The following is a 26,544-nucleotide window of genomic DNA, read 5'->3' as shown; positions in this document are numbered from 1 at the left end:
ACTTGTACCTTTGGAGACACCTGTAGAGCTCCTTTATAATCACCCAGTTACGTTGTGACGTTTGGTAGCACACAAAGTGTTCCTCCGGCAAACGGGAGTTGCATAATCTCATAGTCATAGGAACATGTATAAGTCATGAAGAAAGAAATAGCAACATACTAAACGATCGGGTGCTAAGCTGATGGAATGGGTCATGTCAATCACATCATTCTCCTAATGATGTGACCCCATTAATCAAATGACAACACATGTCTATGGTTAGGAAACATAACCATCTTCGATTAACGAGCTAGTCAAGTAGAGGCACACTAGTGACGTTTAGTTTGTCTATGTATTCACACAAGTATTATGTTTCCGGATAATACAATTCTAGCATGAATAATAAACATTTATCATGATATAAGGAAATAAATAATAACTTTATTATTGCCTCTAGGGCATATTTCCTTCAGTCTCCCACTTGCACTAGGGTCAATAATCTAGATTACACAGTAATGATTCTAGCACCCATGGAGCTTTGGTGCTGATCATGTTTTGCTCGTGGAAGAGCCTTAGTCAATGGGTCTGCTACATTCAGATCTGTATGTATCTTGCAAATCTCTATGTCTCCCACCTGGACCAAATCCCGGATGGAATTGAAGCGTCTCTTGATGTGTTTGGTTCTCTTGTGAAATCTGGATTCCTTTGCCAAGGCAATTGCACCAGTATTGTCACAAAAGATTTTCATTGGACCCGATGCACTAGGTATGACACCTAGATCGGATATGAACTCCTTCATCCAGACTCCTTCGTTTGCTGCTGCCGAAGCAGCTATGTACTTCGCTTCACATGTAGATCCCGCCACAACGCTTTGTCTAGAACTTCACCAACTGACTGCTCCACCGTTTAATGTAAACACGTTTCCGGTTTGCGATTTAGAATCGTCCAGATCAGTGTCAAAGCTTGCATCAACGTAACCATTTACGATGAGCTCTTTGTCACCTCCATATACGAGAAACATATCCTTAGTCCTTTTCAGGTATTTCAGGATGTTCTTGACCGCTGTCCAGTGATCCACTCCTGGATTACTTTGGTACCTCCCTGCTAGACTTATAGCAAGACATACATCAGGTCTGGTACACAGCATTGCATACATGATAGAGCCTATGGCCGAAGCATAGGGAACATCTTTCATTTTCTCTCTATCTTCTGCGGTGGTCGAGCATTGAGTCTAACTCAATTTCACACCTTGTAACACAGGCAAGAATCCTTTCTTTGCTTGATCCATTTTGAACTTCTTCAAAATTTTGTCAAGGTATGTGCTTTGTGAAAGTCCAATTAAGCGTCTTGATCTATCTCTATAGATCTTAATGCCCAATATGTAAGCAGCTTCACCAAGGTCTTTCATTGAAAAACTCTTATTCAAGTATCCCTTTATGCTATCCAGAAATTCTATATCATTTCTGATTAGTAATATGTCATCTGCATATAATATCAGAAATGCTACAGAGCTCCCACTCACTTTCTTGTAAATACAGGCTTCTCCAAAAGTCTGTACAAAACCAAATGCTTTGATCACATTATCAAAGCATTTATTCCAACTCCGAGAGGCTTGCACCAGTCCATAAATGGATCGCTAGAGCTTGCACACTTTGTTAGCTCCCTTTGGATCGACAAAACCTTCCGGCTGTATCATATACAACTCTTCTTCCAGAAATCCATTCAGGAATGCAGTTTTGACATCCATCTGCCAAATTTCATAATCATAAAATGCGGCAATTGCTAACATGATTCGAACAGACTTAAGCATCGCTACGGGTGAGAAGATCTCATCGTAGTCAATCCCTTGAACTTGTCGAAAACCTTTTGCAACAAGTTGAGCTTTGTAGACAGTAACATTACCGTCAGTGCCAGTCTTCTTCTTGAAGATCCATTTATTCTCAATTGCTTGCCGATCTTTGGGCAAGTCAACCAAAGTCCATACTTTGTTCTCATACATGGATCGCATCTCGGATTTCATGGCTTCAAGCCATTTTGCGGAATCTGGGCTCATAGGTTCATCATGATCTAGTAGCATGACTTCCAAAATAGGATTACCGTACCACTCTGGTGCGGATCTTACTCTGGTTGATCTACGAGGTTCAGTAGTAACTTGTTCTGAAGTTTCATGATCATCATCATTAGCTTCCTCACTAATTGGTGTAGGTGTCACAGAAACCGGTTTCTATGATGTACTACTTTCCAATAAGGGAGCAGGTATAGTTACCTCATCAAGTTCTACTTTCCTCCCACTCACTTCTTTCGAGAGAAACTCCTTCTCTAGAAAGTTTCCGAATTTAGCAACAAAAGTCTTGCCTTCCGATCTGTGATAGAAGGTGTATCCAATAGTTTCTTTTGGATATGTTATGAAGACACATTCCTCTGATTTGGGTTCGAGCTTATCAGGTTGAAGCTTTTTCACATAAGCATCGCAGCCCCAAACTTTCAGAAACGACAACTTTGGTTTCTTGCCAAACCACAGTTCATAAGGCGTCGTCTCAACGGATTTTGATGGTGCCCTATTTAACGTGAATGCGACCGTCTCTAAAGCATAACCCCAAAACGATAGCGGTAAATCAGTAAGAGACATCATAGATCACACTATATCTAGTAAAGTACGATTACGATGTTCGGACACACCATTACACTGTGGTGTTCCAGGTGGCGTGAGTTGCAAAACTATTCCGCATTGTTTCAAATGTACACCAAACTCATAACTCAAATATTCTCCTCCACGATCAGATCGTAGGAATTTTATTTTCTTGTTACGATGATTTTCAACTTCACTCTGAAATTCTTTGAACTTTTCAAATGTTTCAGACTTATGTTTCATTAAGTAGATATACCCATATCTGCTTAAGTCATCTATGAAGGTGAGAAAATAACGATATCCGCCACGAGCCTCAACATTCATCGGACCACATACATCTGTATGTATGATTTCCAACAAATCTGTTGCTCTCTCCATAGTACCAGAGAACGGTGTTTTGGTCATCTTGCCCATAAGGCACGGTTCGCAAGTACCAAGTGATTCATAATCAAGTGTTTCCAAAAGTCCATCAGTATGGAGTTTCTTCATGCGCTTTATACCAATATAACCTAAACGGCAGTGCCACAAATAAGTTGCACTATCATTATCAACTCTGCATCTTTTGGCTTCAACATTATGAACATGTGTGTCACTACTATCGAGATTTAATAAGAATAGACCACTCTTCAAGGGTGCATGACCATAAAAATATTACTCATATAAATAGAACAACCATTATTCTCTGATTTAAATGAATAACCGTCTCACATCAAACAAGATCCAGATATAATGTTCATGCTCAACGCTGGCACCAAATAACAATTACTTAGGTCTAATACTAATCCCGAAGGTAGATGTAGAGGTAGCGTGCCGACTGCGATCACATCGAATTTGGAACCATTTCTCACGCGCATCGTTACCTCGTCCTTTGTCAGTGTTCGCTTAATCGGTAGTCCCTGTTTCAAGTTGAAAATGTTAGCAACAGGACCAGTATCAAATACCCAGGTGCTACTGCGAGCATTAGTAAGGTACACATTAATAACATGTATATCATATATACCTTTGTTCACCTTGCCATCCTTCTTATCCGCCAAATACTTGGGGCAATTCCGCTTCCAGTGACCAGTCTGCTTGCAGTAGAAGCACTCAGTTTCAGGCTTAGGTCCAGATTTTGGTTTGTTCTCCTGAGCAGCAACTTGCTTGCTGTTCTTTTTGAAGTTCCCCTTCTTCTTCCCTTTGCCCTTTTTCTTGAAACTAGTGGTCTTGTTGACCATCAACACTTGATGCTCCTTCTTGATTTCTACCTCTGCAGCTTTCAGCATTGCGCAGAGCTCGGGAATTGTCTTAACCATCCCTTGCATATTATAGTTCATCATGAAGCTCTTGTAGCTAGGTGGAAGTGATTGGAGAATTCAGTCAATGACGCAATCATCTGGAAGATTAACTCCCAATTGAATCAAGTGATTATTATACCCAGACATTTTAAGTATATGCTCACTGACAGAACTGTTCTCCTCCATCTTGCAACTATAGAACTTATTGGAGACTTCATATCTCTCAATCCGGGCATTTGCTTGAAATATTAACTTCAACTCCTGGAACATCTCATATGCTCCATGATGTTCAAAACATCGTTGAAGTCCCGATCCTAAGCCGTAAGGCATGGCACACTAAACTATTGAGTAGTCATCAGCTTTGCTCTGCCAGACGTTCATAACATCTGGTGTTGCTCCAGCAGCAGGCCTGGCACCCAACGGTGCTTCCAGGACGTAATTCTTCTGTGCAGCAATGAGGATAATCCTCAAGTTACGGACCCAGTCCGTGTAATTGCTACCATCATCTTTCAACTTTGCTTTCTCAAGGAACACATTAAAATTCAACAGAATAACAGCACGGGCCATCTATCTACAATCAAACATAAACAAGCAAGATACTATCAGGTACTAAGTTCATGATAAATTTAAGTTCAATTAATCATATTACTAAAGAACTCCCACTTAGATAGACATCCCTCTAATCCTCTAAGTGATCACGTGATCCAAATCAACTAAACCATGTCCGATCATCACGTGAGATGGAGTAGTTTCATTGGTGAACATCACTATGTTGATCATATCTACTATATGATTCACGCTCGACCTTTCGGTCTCCGTGTTCCGAGGCCATATTTGTATATGCTTGGCTCGTCAAGTATAACCTGAGTATTCCGCGTGTGCAACTGTTTTGCACCCGTTGTATTTGAACGTAGAGCCTATCACACCCGATCATCATGTGGTATCTCAGCACGAAGAACTTTCGCAACGGTACACACTCAGGGAGAACACTTCTTGATAATTAGTGAGAGATCATCTTAAAATGCTACCGTCAATCAAAGCAAGATAAGATGCATAAAAGATAAACATCACATGCAATCAATATAAGTGATATGATATGGCCATCATCATCTTGTGCTTGTGATCTCCATCTTCGAAGCACCGTCATGATCACCATCGTTACCGGCGCGACATCTTGATCACCATCGTAGCATCGTTGTCGTCTCGCCAATCTTATGCTTCCACGACTATCGCTACCGCTTAGTGATAAAGTAAAGCATTACAGCGCAATTGCATTGCATACAATAAAGCGACAACCATATGGCTCCTGCCAGTTGCCGATAACTCGATTACAAAACATGATCATCTCATACAATAAAATTTAGCATCATGTCTTGACCATATCACATCACAACATGCCCTGCAAAAACAAGTTAGACATCCTCCACTTTGTTGTTGCAAGTTTTACGTGGCTGCTACGGGCTTAAGCAAGAACCAATCTTACCTGCGCATCAAAACCACAACGATAGTTTGTCAAGTTGGTGCTGTTTTAACCTTCACAAGGACCGGGCGTAGCCACACTTGGTTCAACTAAAGTTGGAGAAACTGACACCAGCCAGCCACCTGTGTGCAAAGCACGTCGGTAGAACCAGTCTCGCGTAAGCGTATGCGTAATGTCGGTCCGGGCCGCTTCATCCAACAATACCGCCGAACCAAAGTATGACATGCTGGTAAGCAGTATGACTTATATCACCCACAACTCACTTGTGTTCTACTCGTGCATATAACATCAACACATAAAACCTGGGCTCGGATGCCACTGTTGGGGAACGTAGTAATTTCAAAAAAATTCCTATGCACACGCAAGATCATGGTGATGCATAGCAACGAGAGGGGAGAGTGTTGTCTATGTACCCTCGTAGACCGACAGCGGAAGCATTATGACAACGCGGTTGATGTAGTCGTACGTCTTCACGGCCCAACCGATCAAGCACCGAAACTACGGCACCTCCGATTTCTAGCACACGTTCAGCTTGATGACGATCCCCGGACTCTGATCCAGCAAAGTGTCAGGGAAGAGTTCCGTCAGCACGACGGCGTGGTGACGATCTTGATGTTCTACTGTCGCAGGGCTTCGCCTAAGCACCACTACAATATTATCGAGGACTATGGTGGAGGGGGCACTGCACACGGCTAAGAGAACGATCTTGAAGATCAACTTGTGTGTCTAGAGGTGCCCCCCTGCCCCCGTATATAAAGGAGCAAGGGGGGTGCGGCCGGCCCTAGGAGGAGGCGCGCCAGAGGAGTCCTACTCCTACCGGGAGTAGGACTCCCCCCCTTTCCCTAGTTGGATTAGGACTTGGGGGAAGGAGGAGAGGGAAGAAAGGAAAGGGGGGGGGCCCGCCCCCCCTCCTTGTCCAATTCGGACTTGGGGGGAAGGGGCGCGCGGAAGCCCCTAGGCCTCCTCTCCTCTTCCTCTACTAGGACCATTAAGGCCCATTAGGTTACCGGGGGGGTTCCGGTAACCTCCCGGTACTCCGGTAATATGCCGATTTCACCCGGAACACTTCTGGTGTCCAAACATAGACTTCCAATATATCAATCTTTATGTCTCGACCATTTCGAGACTCCTCGTCATGTCCGTGATCACATCTGGGACTCCGAACAAACTTCGGTACATCAAAATATATAAACTCATAATGAAAAAGTCATCATAACGTTAAGCGTGTGGACCCTACGGGTTCGAGAACAATGTAGACATGACCGAGACACGTCTCCGGTCAATAACCAATAGCGGAACCTGGATGCTCATATTGGCTCCTACATATTCTACGAAGATCTTTATCGGTCAGACCGCATAACAACATATGTTGTTCCCTTTGTCATCGGTATGTTACTTGCCCGAGATTCGATCGTCGGTATCTCAATACCTAGTTCAATCTCGTTACCGGCAAGTCTCTTTACTCGTTTCATAATACATCATCTTGCAACTAACTCATTAGTTGTAATGATTGCAAGGCTTATGTGATGTGTATTACCGAGAGGGCCTAGAGATACCTCTCCGACAATCGGAGTGACAAATCCTAATCTCGAAATATGCCAACCCAACATGTACCTTTGGAGACACCTGTAGAGCTCCTTTATAATCACCCAGTTACGTTGTGACGTTTGGTAGCACCCAAAGTGTTCCTCCGGCAAATGGGAGTTGCATAATCTCATAGTCATAGGAACATGTATAAGTCATGAAGAAAGCAATAGCAACATACTAAACGATCGGGTGCTAAGCTAATGGAATGGGTCATGTCAATCACATCATTCTCCTAGTGATGTGATCCCGTTAATCAAATGACAACACATGTCTATGGTTAGGAAACATAACCATCTTCGATTAACGAGCTAGTCAAGTAGAGGCACACTAGTGACGTTTAGTTTGTCTATGTATTCACACAAGTATTATGTTTCCGGATAATATAATTCTAGCATGAATAATAAACATTTATCATGATATAAGGAAATAAATAATAACTTTATTATTGCCTCTAGGGCATATTTCCTTCACTATCATGTATGTAATGTTGTGTACCAGACCTGATGTGTGACTTGCTATTAGTTTATCAGGGAGGTACCAAAGTAATCCATGAGTGGATCACTGGATAGCGGTTAAGAACAACCTAAAATACCTGAAAAGGACTAACGATATGTTTCTCGTTTATGGAGGTGACAAAGGGCTCGTCGTAAACGGTTACGTCGATGCAAGCTTTGACACTGATCCAGATGACTCTAAGTCACAAACCAGATACGTATTTTTATTGAATGGTGGAGCTGCCAGTTGGTGCAGTTCTAAGCAGATCGTCGTGGCAGGATCTACGTGTGAAGCAGAATACATAGCTACTTCGGAAGCAGCAAATGAAGGAGTCTGGATGAAGGAGTTCATATCCGATCTAGGTGTAATACCTAGTGCATCTGGTCCAATTAAAATCTTTGTGACAATACTAGTGCAATTGCCTTGGCAAAGGAATCCAGATTTCACAAGGGAACCAAGCACATCAAGGGACGCTTCAATTCCATCCGTGATCATGTCAAGGAGGGACACATGGAGATTTACAAGATACATACGGATCTGAATGTTGCAGACCCGTTGACTAAGCCTCTCTCACGAGCAAAACATGATCAACACCAAGACTCCATGGGTGTTAGAATCATTACTGTGTAATCTAGATTATTGACTCTAGTGCAAGTGGGAGACTGAAGGAAATATGCCCTAGAGGCAATAAAAAAGTTGTTATTTATATTTCCTTATATCATGATAAATGTTTATTATTCATGCTAGAATTGTATTAACCGGAAACATAATACATGTGTGAATACATAGACAAACAGAGTGTCACTAGTATGCCTCTACTTGACTAGCTCATTAATCAAAGATGGTTAAAGTTTCCTAGCCATAGACATGTGTTGTCATTTGATGAACGGGATCACATCATTAGAGAATGATGTGATGGACTAGACCCATCCGTTAGCTTAGCACTATGATCATTTAGTTTATTGCTATTGCTTTCTTCATAACTTATATATGTTCCTATGACTATGAGATTATGCAACTCCCGAATACCGAAGGAACACCTGTTGGGTTTCGTAGTAATTTCAAAAAATTTCCTACGCACACGCAAGATCATGGTGATGCATAGCAACGAGAGGGGAGAGTGCTGTCTACGTACCCACGCAGACCGACTGCGGAAGCGTTGACACAACGTAGAGGAAGTAGTCGTACGTCTTCGCGATCCAACCGATCAAGCACCGAAACTACGGCACCTCCGAGTTCGAGCACACGTTCAGCTCGATGACGATCCCCGGACTCTGATCCAGCAAACTGTCGGGGAAGAATTCCGTCAGCACGACGGCGTGGTGACGATCTTGATGCACTACAGCAGCAGGGCTTCGCCTAAACTCCGCTACAGTATTATCGAGGAATATGGTGGCTGGGGGCACCGCACACGGCTAAGGAATAGATCACGTGGATCAACTTGTGTGTTTCTGGGGTGCCTCTGCCTCAGTATATAAAGGAGCCAAGGGGGAGGGGGGCGCCGGCCAGGAGGAGGGCGCAGGAGGAGTCCTTCTCCTTCCGGGAGTAGGACTCCCCCCCCAATCCTAGTTGGACTAGGATTCCCCGAGGGGGAAAGAGAGAGAAGGGGGGCCGGCCACCTCTCCTAGTCCTAATAGGACTAGGGGGAGGGGGGAGGCGCGCGGCCACCTTGGGCTGCCCCTTTCTCCTTTCCACTAAAGCCCATCTAGGCCCATATGGTTCCCGGGGGGTTTCGGTAACCTCCCGGTACTCCGGTAAAATCCCGATTTCACCCAGAACACTTCCGATATCCAAACATAGGCTTCCAATATATCAATCTTTACGTCTCGACCATTTCGAGACTCCTCGTCATGTCCGTGATCACATCCGGGACTCCGAACAACCTTCGGTACATCAAAATGCATAAACTCATAATATAACTGTCATCGTAACCTTAAGCGTGCGGACCCTACGGGTTCGAGAACAATGTAGACATGACCGAGACACGTCTCCGGTCAATAACCAATAGCGGGACCTGGATGCCCATATTAGCTCCTACATATTCTACGAAGATCTTTATCGGTCAAACCGCATAACAACATACGTTGTTCCCTTTGTCATCGGTATGTTACTTGCCCGAGATTCGATCGTCGGTATCCAATACCCAGTTCAATCTCGTTACCGGCAAGTCTCTTTACTCGTTCTGTAATACATCATCTCGCAACTAACTCATTAGTTGCAATGCTTGCAAGGCTTATGTGATGTGCATTACCGAGAGGGCCCAGAGATACCTCTCCGACAATCGGAGTGACAAATCCTAATCTCGAAATACGCCAACCCAACATCTACCTTTGGAGACACCTGTAATGCTCCTTCATAATCACCCATTTACGTTGTGACGTTTGGTAGCACCCAAAGTGTTCCTCCGGCAAACGGGAGTTGCATAATATCATAGTTATAGGAACATGTATAAGTCATGAAGAAAGCAATAGCAACATACTAAATGATCGGGTGCTAAGCTAATGGAATGGGTCATGTCAATCAGATCATTCAACTAGTGATGTGACCTCGTTAATCAAATAACAACTCATTGTTCATGGTTAGGAAACATAACCATCTTTGATTAACGAGCTAGTCAAGTAGAGGCATACTAGTGACACTTTGTTTGTCTATGTATTCACACATGTATTATGTTTCTAGTTAATACAATTCTAGCACGAATAATAAACATTTATCATGATTATAAGGAAATAAATAATAACTTTATTATTGCCTCTAGGGCATATTTCCTTCAGTCTCCCACGTGCACTAGAGTCAATAATCTAGATTACACTGTAATGATTCTAACACCCATGGAGCCTTGGTGCTGATCATGTTTTGCTCGTGGAAGAGGCTTAGTCAACGGGTCTGCAACATTCAGATCCGTATGTATCTTGCAAATCTCTATGTCTCCCACCTGGACTAGATCCCGGATGGAATTGAAGCGTCTCTTGATGTGCTTGGTTCTCTTGTGAAATCTGGATTCCTTTGCCAAGGCAATTGCACCAGTATTGTCACAAAAGATTTTCATTGGACCCGATGCACTAGGTATGACACCTAGATCGGATATGAACTCCTTCATCCAGACTCCTTCGTTCGCTGCTTCCGAAGCAGCTATGTACTCCGCTTCACATGTAGATCCCGCTACGACGCTTTGTTTAGAACTGCACCAACTGACGGCTCCACCATTTAATGTAAACACGTATCCGGTTTGCGATTTAGAATCGTCCGGATCAGTGTCAAAGCTTGCATCAACGTAACCATTTACGACGAGCTCTTTGTCACCTCCATATACGAGAAACATATCCTTAGTCCTTTTCAGGTATTTCAGGATGTTCTTGACCGCTGTCCAGTGATCCACTCCTGGATTACTTTGGTACCTCCCTCCTAGACTTATAGCAAGGCACACATCAGGTCTGGTACACAGAATTGCATACATGATAGATCCTATCGCTGATGCATAGGGAACATCTTTCATATTCTCTCTATCTTCTGCAGTGGTCGGGCATTGAGTCTTACTCAATTTCACACCTTGTAACACAGGCAAGAATCCTTTCTTTGCTTGATCCATCTTGAACTTCTTCAAAATTTTGTCAAGGTATGTTGTTTGTGAAAGTCCAATTAAGCGTCTTGATCTATCTATATAGATCTTTATTCCTAATATGTAAGTAGCTTCACCGAGGTCTTTCATTGAAAAACTCTTATTCAAGTATCCCTTTATGCTATCCAGAAATTCTATGTCATTTCCAATCAGTAATATGTCATCCACATATAATATCAGAAATGCTACAGAGCTCCCACTCACTTTCTTGTAAATACAGGCTTCTCCGAAAGTCTGTATAAAACCAAATGCTTTGATCACACTATCAAAGCGTTTATTCCAACTCCGAGAGGCTTGCACCAGTCCATAAATGGATCGCTGGAGCTTGCACACTTTGTTAGCTCCTTTTGGATCGACAAAACCTTCTGGTTGCATCATATACAACTCTTCTTCCAGAAATCCATTCAGGAATGCAGTTTTGACATCCATTTGCCAAATTTCATAATCATAAAATGCGGCAATTGCTAACATGATTCGGACAGACTTAAGCATCGCTACGGGTGAGAAGGTCTCATCGTAGTCAACCCCTTGAACTTGTCGAAAACCTTTTGCGACAAGTCGAGCTTTGTAGACAGTAACATTACCGTCAACGTCAGTCTTCTTCTTGAAGATCCATTTATTCTCAATTGCTTGCCGATCATCGGGCAAGTCAACCAAAGTCCATACTTTGTTCTCATACATGGATCCCATCTCAGATTTCATGGCTTCAAGCCATTTTGCGGAATCTGGGCTCACCATCGCTTCTTCATAGTTCGCAGGTTCATCATGATCTAGTAGCATGACTTCCAGAACAGGATTACCGTACCACTCTGGTGCGGATCTTACTCTGGTTGATCTACGAGGTTCAGCAGTATCTTGATCTGAAGTTTCATGATCATCATCATTAGCTTCCTCACTAACTGGTGTAGGTGTCACTGAAACAGTTTTCTGTGATGTACTACTTTCCAATAACGGAGCAGGTACAGTTATCTCGTCAAGTTCTACTTTCCTCCCACTCACTTCTTTCGAGAGAAATTCCTTCTCTAGAAAGTTTCCGAATTTAGCAACAAAAGTCTTGCCTTCGGATCTGTGATAGAAGGTGTATCCAATAGTTTCCTTTGTATATCCTATGAAGACACATTTCTCCGATTTGGGTTCGAGCTTATCAGGTTGAAGCTTTTTCACATAAGCATCGCAGCCCCAAACTTTCAGAAACGACAACTTTGGTTTCTTGCCAAACCACAGTTCATAAGGCGTCGTCTCAACGGATTTTGATGGTGCCCTATTTAACGTGAATGCGGCCGTCTCTAGAGCGTATCCCCAAAACGATAGCGGTAAATCAGTAAGAGACATCATAGATCGCACCATATCTAGTAAAGTACGATTACGACGTTCGGACACACCATTACGCTGTGGTGTTTCGGGTGGCGTGAGTTGCGAAACTATTCCACAATTTTTCAAATGTACACCAAACTCGTAACTCAAATATTCTCCTCCACGATCAGATCGTAGAAACTTTATTTTCTTGTTACGATGATTTTCAACTTCACTCTGAAATTCCTTGAACCTTTCAAATGTTTCAGACTTATGTTTCATTAAGTAGATATACCCATATCTGCTTAAATCATCTGTGAAGGTGAGAAAATAATGATATCCGCCACGAGCCTCAACATTCATCGGACCACATACATCTGTATGTATGATTTCCAACAAATCTGTTGCTCTCTCCATAGTACCGGAGAACGGTGTTTTGGTCATCTTGCCCATAAGGCACGGTTCGCAAGTACCAAGTGATTCATAATCAAGTGGTTCCAAAAGTCCATCAGAATGGAGTTTCTTTATGCGCTTTACACCGATATGACCTAAACGGCAGTGCCACAAATAAGTTGCACTCTCATTATCAACTCTGCATCTTTTGGCTTCAACATTATGAATATGTGTGTTACTACTATCGAGATTCAACAAGAATAGACCACTCTTCAAGGGTGCATGACCATAAAAGATATTACTCATATAAATAGAACAACCATTATTCTCTAATTTAAATGAATAACCATCTCGCATCAAACAAGATCCAGATATAATGTTCATGCTTAACGCTGGCACCAAATAACAATTATTTAGGTCTAATACTAATCCCGAAGGTAGATGTAGAGGTAGTGTGCTGACTGCGATCACATCGACTTTGGAACCGTTTCCCACGCGCATCGTCACCTCGTCCTTAACCAATCTTCGCTTGATCCGTAGTCCCTGTTTCGAGTTGGAAATATTAGCAACAGAACCAGTATCAAATACCCAGGTGCTACTGCGAGCATTAGTAAGGTACACATCAATAACATGTATATCACATATACCTTTGTTCACCTTGCCATCCTTCTTATCCGCCAAATACTTGGGGCAGTTCCGCTTCCAGTGACCAGTCTGCTTGCAATAGAAACACTCAGTTTCAGGCTTAGGTCCAGGTTTGGGTTTCTTCTCTTGAGTAGCAACTTGCTTGCCGTTCCTTTTGAAGTTCCCCTTCTTCTTCCCTTTGCCCTTTTTCTTGAAACTAGTGGTCTTGTTGACCATCAACACTTGATGCTCTTTCTTGATTTCTACCTCCGCAGCTTTTAGCATTGCGAAGAGCTCGGGAATAGTCTTGTTCATCCCTTGCATATTATAGTTCATCACGAAGCTCTTGTAGCTTGGTGGCAGTGATTGAAGAATTCTGTCAATGACGCAATCATCTGGAAGATTAACTCCCAGTTGAATCAAGTGATTATTACCCAGACATTTTGAGTATACGCTCACTGACAGAACTATTCTCCTCCATCATGCAGCTATAGAACTTACTAGAGACTTCATATCTCTCAATTCGGGCATTTGCTTGAAATATTAACTTCAACTCTTGGAACATCTCATATGCTCCATGACGTTCAAAACGTCGTTGAAGTCCCGATTCTAAGCCGTAAAGCATGGCACACTGAACTATCGAGTAGTCATCAGCTTTGCTCTGCCGGACGTTCATAACATCCGGCGTTGCTCCTGCAGCAGGCCTGGCACCCAGCGGTGCTTCCAGGACGTAATTCTTCTGTGCAGCAATGAGGATAATCCTCAAGTTACGGACCCAGTCCGTGTAATTGCTACCATCATCTTTCAACTTTGCTTTCTCAAGGAGCGCATTAAAATTCAATGGAACAACATCACGAGCCATCTATCTACAATCAAACATAAACAAGCAAGATACTAATCAGGTACTAAGTTTCATGATAAATTTAAGTTCAGTTAATCAAATTAAATAAAGAACTCCCACTTAGATAGACATCCCTCTAATCCTCTAAGTGATTACGTGATCCAAATCAACTAAACCATAACCGATCATCACGTGAGATGGAGTAGTTTTCAATGGTGAACATCGTTATGTTGATCATATCTTCTATATGATTCACGCTCGACCTTTCGGTCTCCGTGTTCCGAGGCCATATCTGTATATGCTTGGCTCGTCAAGTATAACCTGAGTATTCCGCGTGTGCAACTATTTTGCACCCGTTGTATTTGAACGTAGAACCTATCACACCCGATCATCACGTGGTGTCTCAGCACGAAGAACTTTCGCAATGGTGCATACTCAGGGAGAACACTTCTTGATAATTTAGTGAGAGATCATCTTATAATGCTACCGTCAATCAAAGCAAGATAAGATGCATAAAAGGATAAACATCACATGCAATCAATATAAGTGATATGATATGGCCATCATCATCTTGTGCTTGTGATCTCCATCTCCGAAGCACCATCGTGATCACCATCGTCACCGGCATGACACCTTGATCTCCATCGTATCATCGTTGTCGTCTCGCCAAGTTTATGCTTCCACGACTATCACTACCGCTTAGTAATAAAGTAAAGCATTACATCGCGATTTCATTGCATACAATAAACCGACAACCATAAGGCTCCTGCCAGTTGCCGATAACTCGGTTACAAAACATGATCATCTCATACAATAAAATTCAGCATCATGTCTTGACCATATCACATCACAACATGCCCTGCAAAAACAAGTTAGACGTTTGTTGTTGCAAGTTTTACGTGGTTGCTACGGGCTTAAGCAAGAACCAATCTCACCTACGCATCAAAACCACAACGATAGTTTGTCAAATAGACTCCATTTTAACCTTCGCAAGGACCGGGCGTAGCCATACTTGGTTCAACTAAAGTTGGAGAGACAGTCGCCCGCAAGCCATCTGTGTGCAAAGCACGTCGGGGGAACCGGTCTCGCGTAAGCGTACGCGTAAGGTTGGTCCGGGTCGTCCCGTCCAATAATGCCGCCGAACCAAAGTATGACATGCTGGTAGGCAGTATGACTTATATCGCCCACAACTCACTTGTGTTCTACTCGTGCATATAACATCAAAATAAATAACCTAGGCTCGGATGCCACTGTTGGGTTTCGTAGTAATTTCAAAAAATTTCCTACGCACACGCAAGATCATGGTGATGCATAGCAACGAGAGGGGAGAGTGCTGTCTACGTACTCACGCAGACCGACTGCGGAAGCGTTGACACAACGTAGAGGAAGTAGTCGTACGTCTTCACGATCCAACCGATCAAGCACCGAAACTACGACACCTCCGAGTTCGAGCACACGTTCAGCTCGATGACGATCCCCGGACTCCGATCCAGCAAAGTGTCGGGGAAGAATTCCGTCAGCACGACGGCGTGGTGACGATCTTGATGCACTACAGCAGCTGGGCTTCGCCTAAACTCCGCTATAGTATTATCGAGGAATATGGTGGCTGGGGGCACCGCACACGGCTAAGGAATAGATCACGTGGATCAACTTATGTGTTTCTAGGGTGCCTCTGCCTCAGTATATAAAGGAGCCAAGGGGGAGGGGGGCGCCGGCCAGGAGGAGGGCGCAGGAGGAGTCCTTCTCCTTTTGGGAGTAGGACTCCCCCCCAATCCTAGTTGGACTAGGATTCCCCGAGGGGGAAAGAGAGAGAAGGGGGGCCGACCACCTCTCCTAGTCCTAATAGGACTAGGGGAAGGGGGGAGGCGCGCGGCCACCTTGGGCTGCCCCTTTCTCCTTTCCACTAAAGCCCATCTAGGCCCATATGGTTCCCGGGGGGTTTCGGTAACCTCCCGGTACTCCGGTAAAATCCCGATTTCACCCGGAACACTTCCGATATCCAAACATAGGCTTCCAATATATCAATCTTTCCGTCTCGACCATTTCAAGACTCCTCGTCATGTACGTGATCACATCCGGGACTCCGAACAACCTTCGGTACATCAAAATGCATAAACTCATAATATAACTGTCATCGTAACCTTAAGCGTGCGGACCCTACGGGTTCAAGAACAATGTAGACATGACCGAGACACGTCTCCGGTCAATAACCAATAGCGGGACCTGGATGCCCATATTAGCTCCTACATATTCTGCGAAGATCTTTATCGGTCAGACCGCATAATAACATACGTTGTTCCCTTTGTCATCGGTATGTTACTTGCCCGAGATTCGATCATCGGTATCCAATACCTAGTTCAATCTCGTTACCAGGAAGTCTCTTTACTCGTTCTGTAATACATCATCTCGCAACTAACTCATTAGTTGCAATGCTTACAAGGCTTATGTGATGTGCATTACCGAGAGGGCCCAGAGATACCTCTCCGACAATCGGAGTGACAAATCCTAATTTCGAAATACGCCAACCCAACATCTACCTTTGGAGACACCTGTAATGCTCCTTTATAATCACCCATTTACGTTGTGACGTTTGGTAGCACCCAAAGTGTTCCTCCGGCAAACGGGAGTTGCATAATCTCATAGTTATAGGAACATGTATAAGTCATGAAGAAAGCAATAGCAACATACTAAACGATCGGGTGCTAAGCTAATGGAATGGGTCATGTCAATCAGATCATTCAACTAATGATGTGACCTCGTTAATCAAATAACAACTCATTGTTCATGGTTAGGAAACATAACCATCTTTGATTAACGAGCTAGTCAAGTAGAGGCATACTAGTGACACTTTGTTTGTCTATGTATTCACACATGTATTATGTTTCCGGTTAATACAATTCTAGCATGAATAATAAACATTTATCATGATTATAAGGAAATAAATAATAACTTTATTATTGCCTCTAGGGCATATTTCCTTCAACACCTTGTGTGCTATCAAACGTCACAACATAACTGGGTGATTATAAAGATGCTCTACAGGTGTCTCTGATGGTGTTTGTTGAGTTGGCATAGATCAAGATTAGGATTTGTCACTCTGTGTATCGAAGAGGTATCTCTGGGCCCTCTCGGTAATGCACATCACTATAATCCTTGCAAGCAATGTGACTAATGAGTTAATTGTGGGATGATGCATTACGGAACAAGTAAAGAGACTTGCCGATAACGAGATTGAACTAGGTATGATGATACCAACGATCGAATCTCGGGCAAGTAACATACCGATGACAAAGGGTACAACGTATGTTGCTATGCGGTTTGACCGATAAAGATCTTCGTAGAATACGTAGGAACCAATATGAGCATCCAGGTTCCGCTATTGGTTATTGACCGTAGATGTGTCTCGGTCATGTCTACATAGTTCTCGAACCCGTAGGGTCCGCACGCTTAACGTTCGATGACGATATGTATTGTGAGCTATGTGATTTGATGTACCGAAGGTTGTTTGGAGTCCCGGATGTGATCACGGACATGACGAGGAGTCTCAAAATGGTCGAGACATAAAGATTGATATATTGGACCATGTTATTCGGACACCGGAAGTGTTCCGGATAGTTTCGGATAAAACCGGAGTGCTGGAGGGTTACCGGACCCCCCGGGAAGTTATGGGCCTTAGGGGAGAGAGAGGGCGGCAGCCAGGAGGTGGCCCCCCCAAGGGGAGTCCGAATAGGACAAGGAGAGGGGGGCGCGGCCCCTCTTTCCCTCTCCCTCTTCCTCTCGTTCCTTCTTCTCCTAGTTGGGCTAGGAAAGGGGGAACCTACTCCTACTAGGAGTAGGATTCCCCCCCTTGGGCACACCCCTTGTGGCCGGCCGGCCCCCTCCTCCCCTCCTTTATATACGGGGGAGGGGGCACCCCATAGACACACAGGTTGATCTTTAGCCGTGTGCAGTGCCCCCTTCCATAGTTTTCCATCTCAGTCATATTGTCATAGTGCTTAGGCGAAGCCCTGCATCGGTAACTTCATCCTCACCGTCAACACGCGTCGTTCTGACGCAACTCACCCTCGGCCTCAACTGGATCAATAGTACGAGGGACGTCACCGAGCTGAACGTGTGCAGATCGCGGAGGTGTCGTGCGTTCGGTACTTGATCGGTTGGATCGCGAAGACGTTCGACTACATCAACTGCGTTACTAAAAGCTTCCGCTTTTGGTCTGTGAGGGTACGTAGACACACTCTCCCCTCTCGTTGCCATGCATCTCCTAGATAGATCTTGTGTGATCGTAGGAATTTTTTTGAAACACTGTGTTCCCCAACAGGTGACTGGAGTGGTTTCACCGCTCGAGACTTAACCACCACTAATACTTGGTCCTGGCTGTTGTACCGGTCCAAGTACCGGTAAGGGGTGACTCCCTATTATTATTGATCGCTAGTGGGTGGTGGTAGCCCGGTAGTTCCCGGATGGTTTCGGCTGATTGGTACTACCAGTGCGACCCCTGGTTGTACCGGCTGGTACTCTGCTTTAGGGAACCCCGCAAAAAGCGGATGTACCGGTCCTTGGACTAGTTGTACCGCTCATGTGTTATTCTGCAACATAATGGGCAGATTCATGGACTCCTATAAAAGGGGGTCTTCTTCCCCGTGGATCTAATCCTTAGAGCTCGTGTTTGCCCTCCATTGTTGACCTTCTTCAAGCTTGCTATCTCTCAATCCCTCCAATGATTCTTACTAGTTCTTAAGGGACAAGAGATGAGATCTAGATCTACACTTCCACCAATCACTTTCTCCTCTATGTGAGGGGAACCACTTGGATCTAGATCTTGGAGTTCTTTGTGTTCTCTTCTTCGTTCTTCCTCTTATTTTCCTCCATAGCATTAGTTGTTGTGGTGGGATTTGGAATGAAGGACTTGGGCACTCCTTGTGTCCATGCCATTGCATTTGGTGCATAGTTTTCAGTTCTCCACGGTGATACGTGGAAGTGAAGTTGAGTAGCTTATTACTCTTGGGTGCTTGGTACCCTAAAGCTTGTTCCTCTTGGGTGCTTTGGTGCCCAAGATGGTTGGTGCTGTCGCAGAGCTCAATCATTGTGGTGGAATTCTCCAGGACAAGCGTCAGGGTCTCCAATTAAGTTATGGAGATTGCCACGAACAATTTGTACGGGTTTCGGTGATCGCCCCCAAGGTTGCCAAAGTGTACGGGTTCGATGACCGCCTCCAAAGGGTTGTCATTTGTACGGGTTCGGTGATCGCCCTCAAAGGCTCCTTAGTGGAATCACGACATCTTGCATTGTGCGAGGGCGTGAGGAGATTACGATGGCCCTGGTGGCATTTTGGGGAGTATTGTGGCTCTACACCGTTCCAAATGGAGATTAGCATCCGCAAGGATGTGAACTTCGGGATACATCGTCATCCCCGCAATGCCTCGGTTATCTCTTACCGAGCCCTTTACTTATGCACTTTCTTTGTGATACCCATAGTGTTTCATGTTATATATCTTACTATCACTCAGTTGTTTATCTTGTTTAGATAAGTTGTTGGTGCACATATATGAGCCTAGTTATTTTAGGTTTTGTGCTTGATAAATTAAACGCTAGTTTTATTCCGCATTTGTCCAAGCCTAAGCCGAATTATTTTAAAGCGCCTATTCACCCTCTATAGGTGACATCCACGATCTTTCAGAAGTCATGATGGGAGTGGTGTGGAAAGGAGAAAGGGATCTGAGGCAGATGACCGCGGCTATGGTGGGCAGCAGAGGGACGGATGGGTGGTGTCGGAGTAGCTGCCTCAGCAATCGTGTGTCATTAATGTGGGCGACAGAAGGACGAACGGGTGGCTGTCGTGTCGTTTGAACATGAAGCAGTCACGTGCACCGGGAAGCGGCGCGTGCGGCGCTCTCTCGGCCGGCGCGCCCCTTCAATGTCGGCGACAGTGAGAGGTAGCGTCTGCTCTGGCCGAGCATGAATACGGCACCGATGCTCTAGAGCGGCGCTGACCGTTTTGGGCGGGAAGTGCGCGAGGGCGAGGAAGCGGGTTTGGGTGGGTCAGGACGGTCAGATGAGATGTCGGTGTGGCAGCGGCCCGGACGCCAGCAAATCCTCCGTCTGACTTCGGTTTGCGGAAAAAAACATGTCCATACCGTTTTGCGGACCGATACAAATCCGTGTTGGATAATTTCCGTGGTCTGAATAGTTTGGTCCGGATGTATCCCGGTCATTTGAGGATGGGCGCGTCGGAACGATCTCACGGTATAAACATGACGTAGAACTATAATATCACACTTCTGGCAGTTTCTTCAATCAAAAGAAGTCCACGAAACTAATCACCACACGAATACGCAACAAACATCGTGTACAATTTTCACAAAGTTTGTTTTCCAGGATAAATAGTCCATAACCATCGCCGGTCCGGTTGGCTGGTATTGGCAGCCGGTGCACCTGCACCAAGTATACCCGAAATGACGTTGGAAAAAATCTGCCGTGTAGAAAGGGAGGAGGAAGACGACTCGGCCAGCCCAACGCGCTGACCGCCCCGACGACCCATAAGATGAAGGAGCAGCCAGCGCCACCAAGCGACCGCTCTTCCCCGTATTTTACCGCCCCGTGCCACTAGCGCCAGCCGATCCCCACGCGGCCGGCTGCTGCTTCTCCGGTCTCATGGCCGGCGACCAAGAGGAGGCGGAGCGGGAGTCCCCGGCGCCGGCGCCGGCTGCGGAGCGGGTCGCCGCCGCGGTGGAGACCGTGGCGGCGCCCGGGGAGTTCCGGAACGCGTACCGGCGGCAGCTGCTGGCGCTGTCCCGCCGAATTCGCCTCCTCGGACCCTTCGCCGAGGAGCTCCGGGAGCGCCGCCGCCCCGCGGGGGAGGAGGAGGAGCGGGCGCTGGCGACGCTCGCCGACGCGCTGGAGAAGGCGGTCGAGCTGCTCAAGCTCGGCCGCGAGGGAAGCAGGATCTCTTTGGTACGTCCCTTTACCTACCCACGCGGGAGCGGTTCCTGATTTCGTCAGATTCCTGGTCCTCGGATGCCTCCGTGGGCGAATTAGATTCATGATTCGTTAGTATTCTTGATATTTTACATGGAAAAGCGCGACTTTAACCTTGGCTATGCCATCTAAAATAACCAGGTAACTTTAGTATTATTCTATGATAAAAGAAACATGGGGCTTCTGATCCTTGGATCAAAATTGTGATTCTGATCTGCATATTGTTTGTGGCCTTGCTTGGCTAACGAGTAGGATCTAATTCCATTGTGTGAACCTTTGGTGTTCCACTTCCTGAGCTCATTCTATTTTCCTTTTTATCTGAAGTGCGGTCTTAGGATTATCATGGTTTTTTAATTCAGTTTGTTGTTCTTTTCTGTTCACTAAAATTTGCACAGTTATTTTTTTACGAGAAATTTGTACTGTTTGTCAAAATCGATACATTTTGGTGTGAAATCTCCCCCTAGGATAACCGTTTAAGTCCATGGTTGGGTTTATGTAATTAATGGCTTGAGTGCCCTTAAGTGCAAAGAGGGATTTGATAATATGCCCTTAAGTGCCTCCATCGTATTATGATCTGTTTTCGTCTGTTCTCCTTCTCGTGCGACATGGTACTATCTCGAATCCTTAATCTAGAGCCATCCAAGAAACTAGTGTTTCATGCAGAAAAAGAGGATAAAACATACCAAAGCACAAGTAGGGGAGGCATATTATCAAATGCATGCACTTGTGCACCCATGATCCAATACCGAGATTTGTTTGTTATTTTGCTGTCCGTTTCCTACATGTTTTCTTCTCCTCATGTATTTACATGTGGTTTTCCTCATTCAGTTTACTTTTCGTGGTCCTGAAATCTTTCCATTCAGTTTGGATATGAAGTTTATTTAGTGCCTTATTATGTGCCACATGTTTCCTTTCGAATCGTGATTCTAAGGATATCAGACACACAAAATACATCAGGCAAACTATATTTCTTTCTTGTATATAATGCTTGTGAACAACAACAATAACAACAACAACAACAACAACAACAACAATAACAACAACAACAACAACAAAGCCTTTAGTTAGCTATCCACGTGCCAGAGCATGAGTTGGTTTTGAGATCTTATGGGTTTCAGCTCTAGCCTACCCCAACTTGTTTGGGACTAAAGGCTTTGTTCTTGTTGTTGTTGCACATACAAGAAAGATATATAGTTTGCCTGGTGTATTTTGTGTGTTTGATATCCTTAGAATCATTCCAGACCCGATCATTTCTTGTGTGGCCACACATCCATCTGAACATGCTCATTTCTGCTACACCCAACTGTTGAACTTGTCGCCCTCTAGTCAGCCAACACTTGGCGCCATACAACATTGTGGGTCGAATCACCGTCCTATAGAACCTGCCTTTTAGCTTTTGTGGCACTCTCTTGTCACAGAGAACGCCAGAAGCTTGGCGCCACTTCATCCATCCGGCTTTGATTCGATGGCTCACATCTTCATCGATATTACCATCCTTCTGCAGTGTTGACCCCAAACATTGAAAGATGTCCCTCCGAGTTACCACCTTCCGATCAAGGCTAACCTCCTCCTCGTGCCTAGTAGTACTGAAACCGCACCTCATGTACTCAGTTTTAGTTCTACTAAGCCTAAAGCCTTTCAATTCCAAAGTTTGTCTCCATAGCTCTAACTTTCTATTAACCCCCATCCAACTTTCATCGATTAGCACCACATCATCCGCAAAGAGCATACACCATAGGATATCTCCTTGTATGCCCCTTGTGACCTCATCCATCATCAAGACAACAAGACAAGGGCTCAAAGCTGACCCTTGGTGCAATCCTATGTGAACCATAGTCTTTGAAGATATTAAAACTTGAATGTTCTTAAAATGATTATTGATGTTGTCATTTTGCCACTTATTTCTGTTGTCCCTTTGACCTTTGAATATATCATGCCAACCTTATAGATCTTATTTATAGGAGCATGCTCTTCAAAACAGTACTTATTTTTTGTGCCATTATGTCCCAGTCAGTTAGCTAAACTGATTTTTTTTTGTGTGTTCTTGCAGGTTTTTGATAGGGATAGAGTAATGAATATATTTCAGGAAGTAGTTGCTCAGTTGGAACAAGCTTTGCATGACTTTCCATACAATGAACTGGATATATCTGATGAAGTTAAAGAACAGGTAATTTTATCAGCTTAACTGAACAGAATCCTTTTTGGATTGTTGAGGAGTACTGAACTACAGTTTTGGTCACACTTAACAATCCTCTCCAGGTTGAGTTAGTGCATGCACAGCTCAAAAGAGCAAAAGAACGGGTTGATATGCCTGATGATGAGTTCTACAACGACCTATTATCTCTGTATAACAAGACCTATGACCCAAGTGCAGAACTGGCTATCCTTGAAAGGTTGTCAGAAAAGCTACACCTCATGACTATCACTGATCTCACGCAAGAGTCACTTGCTCTGCATGAGATGGTGGCATCTGGTGGTGGCCAGGATCCAGGAGAGCACATTGAGAAATTGTCAATGCTACTGAAGAAAATCAAGGACTTTGTGCAAACTAACAACCCTGAGATGGGCCCTCCTATGGCTTCCAAAATAATGGATACCAGCGGGGACCAGAAATCTGTCATCGTTCCTGATGAATTCCGTTGTCCAATTTCTCTCGAGCTGATGAAAGATCCTGTGATAGTTGCTACTGGCCAGGTGAACTAAAATTTGTCAACTAAACTCTAATGCAACTTCAGTACATAATTTGAGATATTTTTTCCTTTTCATTTGCAGACATATGAACGGTCGTGCATCGAGAAATGGCTAGCATCTGGGCATCACACTTGCCCAACTACGCAGCAAAGGATGGCAAACACAACATTGACGCCAAACTATGTCCTTAGAAGTCTCATCTCCCAGTGGTGTGAAACCAACGGAATTGAAGCGCCTAAGCGCTCATCCCAGCCTAACAAGCCAATGCCAACATGCTCTTCTAGTGAACGTGCTAATATTGATGCTCTGTTATCCAAGTTATGCTCTCCAGACCCTGAGGAGCAGAGGTCAGCTGCTGCAGAGCTTCGCCTCCTCGCAAAGCGGAACGCACACAACCGACTATGCATTGCTGAGGCTGGTGCAATTCCCTTGCTATTGAGTCTGTTATCGTCATCTGACTTGCGGACTCAGGAACACGCTGTTACTGCACTTCTGAACCTCTCCATACACGAGGACAACAAGGCAAGCATCATGTCCTCTGGTGCTGTGCCTAGTGTTGTCCATGTGCTGAAGAATGGCAGTATGGAGGCCCGGGAAAATGCTGCAGCCACCCTTTTTAGCCTCTCTGTGGTCGATGAATACAAAGTAACGATTGGGGGAACAGGGGCTATCCCTGCCCTTGTAGTGTTGCTAAGTGAGGGCAGCCAGCGGGGTAAGAAAGACGCAGCAGCAGCCCTCTTCAACTTGTGCATTTACCAAGGTAACAAAGGCCGTGCGATACGAGCTGGCCTTGTGCCACTCATCATGGGTCTAGTAACCAACCCCACAGGAGCTCTCATGGACGAGGCTATGGCGATACTCTCAATACTATCCAGCCACCAAGAGGGGAAGGCAGCTATCGGGGCAGCAGAGCCTGTTCCTGCGCTTGTCGAGTTGCTCGGAAGTGGGTCACCGAGAAACAGAGAGAATGCTGCAGCTGTGATGCTGCATCTGTGCAGCGGCGAGCAACAGCTTGTGCATTTAGCCCGTGCGCATGAGTGCGGGATCATGGTTCCGTTGCGGGAGCTGGCATTGAACGGCACAGAAAGGGGAAAGAGGAAGGCAGTGCAGTTGCTCGAGCGGATGAGCAGATTCATGGTTCAACAACAAGAGGAACAGGAATCTCATTCTCGGCTGCAGGCCGCCGCGGCACAAGTTCTCCCTCAGGCCCCTGAACAGGTCCAAGAAAGCGAAATCCCGGATCAATTGGAAAGTCCGGCGTCTCAATACCCCACGCTGTTATGAAAACAGTGCCGATATTGCCCTACCTCTTGGACGTGTTCATCTATTGGATACTAGCGCAAGTGGGAGTCAATCATGCGAACCGAGTGATGTAATTATGTGACAGGCCTCTACTGCCAGGTGAGGTATTTGAAATTTATATTTGCCGCCTTCTTCCAGCTTGTAACTGAAACACTTGTCGGGTTGTCGTGGGCATGTCAGCCCAATCTTGAGGTATGTACAGCTCTTCAATCCACAGTTTCTGATATCATGTAGCCGCAGAACACAAGGTTCTCCAAATGTAGTATATCCTCAGTGTAATAGTAATGATGATTTATGTAAAAGTGAAGATTTTATGGTGGGTTTAACTAGTAAATATTATCATCTCCTCGCACTGTGTCACATTTGCATGTAATATGATTTTATAGCATGTAATTTATTTTATCTGAGACATTATTTGCACATATACCTACGTTTTATCTTGGTTAAAGTGTCATCCTGAACCTCCTAAAAGAACCTACGTTTTGAATCTGAAGAAGTTATACATAATGAGAATATGAGATACACAATATGTACTGCATAGACGAGATATGGGGGAAAAATATCCAAGGAAGTATGGAGATCATCATTTACTCGTGAACGGTGAGGGATTTACTAAATTTCACTGGTGTCACGTGACACCAATTGGAGTACCTTGGAAAATGAAGGACGCAAATGGTGTTTGCAGTGCTTTGCTCAGTGTTGTTAATTCCTTGGTAATATGAAAGAATCTACCTATACTTCAAAAGCGCCCTTCTAATCCTGAGCTCAAACGCTCTCTATGAACAGTAAAAACTGGTATATATATTTATAACAAACATTGTTTAGTTTACTTTTTAGGTGCAAATTTTTGTGATGAAATCACATTCCTGAAGTAGTCTTTTTGTAGCATTGATTCTTTTCCCACGGCACTGGAATGCCTTTTCTTCACGGAAATTTGCAAGTATGTAGCATTCAACAATGTTTGTTGCAAAAAGAAAATCAGTTTTGTTTCATTTTTTTACTATTGTTTTTGGTTTTACTATTCACAGAGGTGCATTTAAGCTCGGGAGTAGAAACTTCCTGTCTAAGGCACAACCATATGCACCTAAATTAGGTTGTGTTTCTGGGGATAGTGGCTCATTAGGCCAACTCTAACCGATCCTTAAAAAATAGAGAAGGGTCCGGCTGAGTAGAGTTAGAGTAAACTTTTACTCTTCTAAAGGTGGCCGCACCGTTCTTCTAAACTGAGTGGAGTAAAAAAAAAATTGTGTAGGTTTTGTGTCCTAGACGCATGAAGTTCAAACACTTCACAATATATCATAAGGGGCAGCCCGGTGCACGGCACATGGGCTGGGGAAGGGTCCGATCATTTTGGGTCTATAG

General features: G+C 44.5%; 1 protein-coding gene across 1 annotated transcript; it reads left to right on the top strand.

Annotated features, from left to right (window-relative positions):
• Positions 1-20,724: 20,724 nt before the first annotated feature.
• On the top strand, positions 20,725-25,606 carry LOC123102475 (protein spotted leaf 11). The gene is made up of 4 exons (XM_044523845.1): positions 20,725-21,165; positions 23,240-23,356; positions 23,449-23,883; positions 23,962-25,606. The coding sequence occupies exons 1-4, from the start codon at positions 20,866-20,868 to the stop codon at positions 25,162-25,164; spliced, it is 2,055 nt and encodes a 684-aa protein (XP_044379780.1). The 5' UTR covers positions 20,725-20,865; the 3' UTR covers positions 25,165-25,606.
• Positions 25,607-26,544: the final 938 nt, after the last annotated feature.

Source organism: Triticum aestivum, chromosome 5A (genome assembly GCF_018294505.1).
Source record: "Triticum aestivum cultivar Chinese Spring chromosome 5A, IWGSC CS RefSeq v2.1, whole genome shotgun sequence".
NCBI lineage: Eukaryota > Viridiplantae > Streptophyta > Magnoliopsida > Poales > Poaceae > Triticum > Triticum aestivum.
The sequence above is the reverse complement of the archived record's forward strand: the minus strand, read 5'-3'. Positions and strand labels throughout refer to the sequence as shown.

What these genes read in the sequence shown, in the direction of transcription:
- LOC123102475 (XM_044523845.1), top strand. Translation starts at nt 20,866, where the DNA reads ATGGCCGGCGACCAAGAGGAGGCGGAGCGGGAGTCCCCGGCGCCGGCG. An exon ending in CTGATGAAGTTAAAGAACAG is followed by an intron (nt 23,357 to 23,448) that starts GTAATTTTATCA and finishes AATCCTCTCCAG; the next exon opens with GTTGAGTTAGTGCATGCACA. An exon ending in TGATAGTTGCTACTGGCCAG is followed by an intron (nt 23,884 to 23,961) that starts GTGAACTAAAAT and finishes TTTCATTTGCAG; the next exon opens with ACATATGAACGGTCGTGCAT.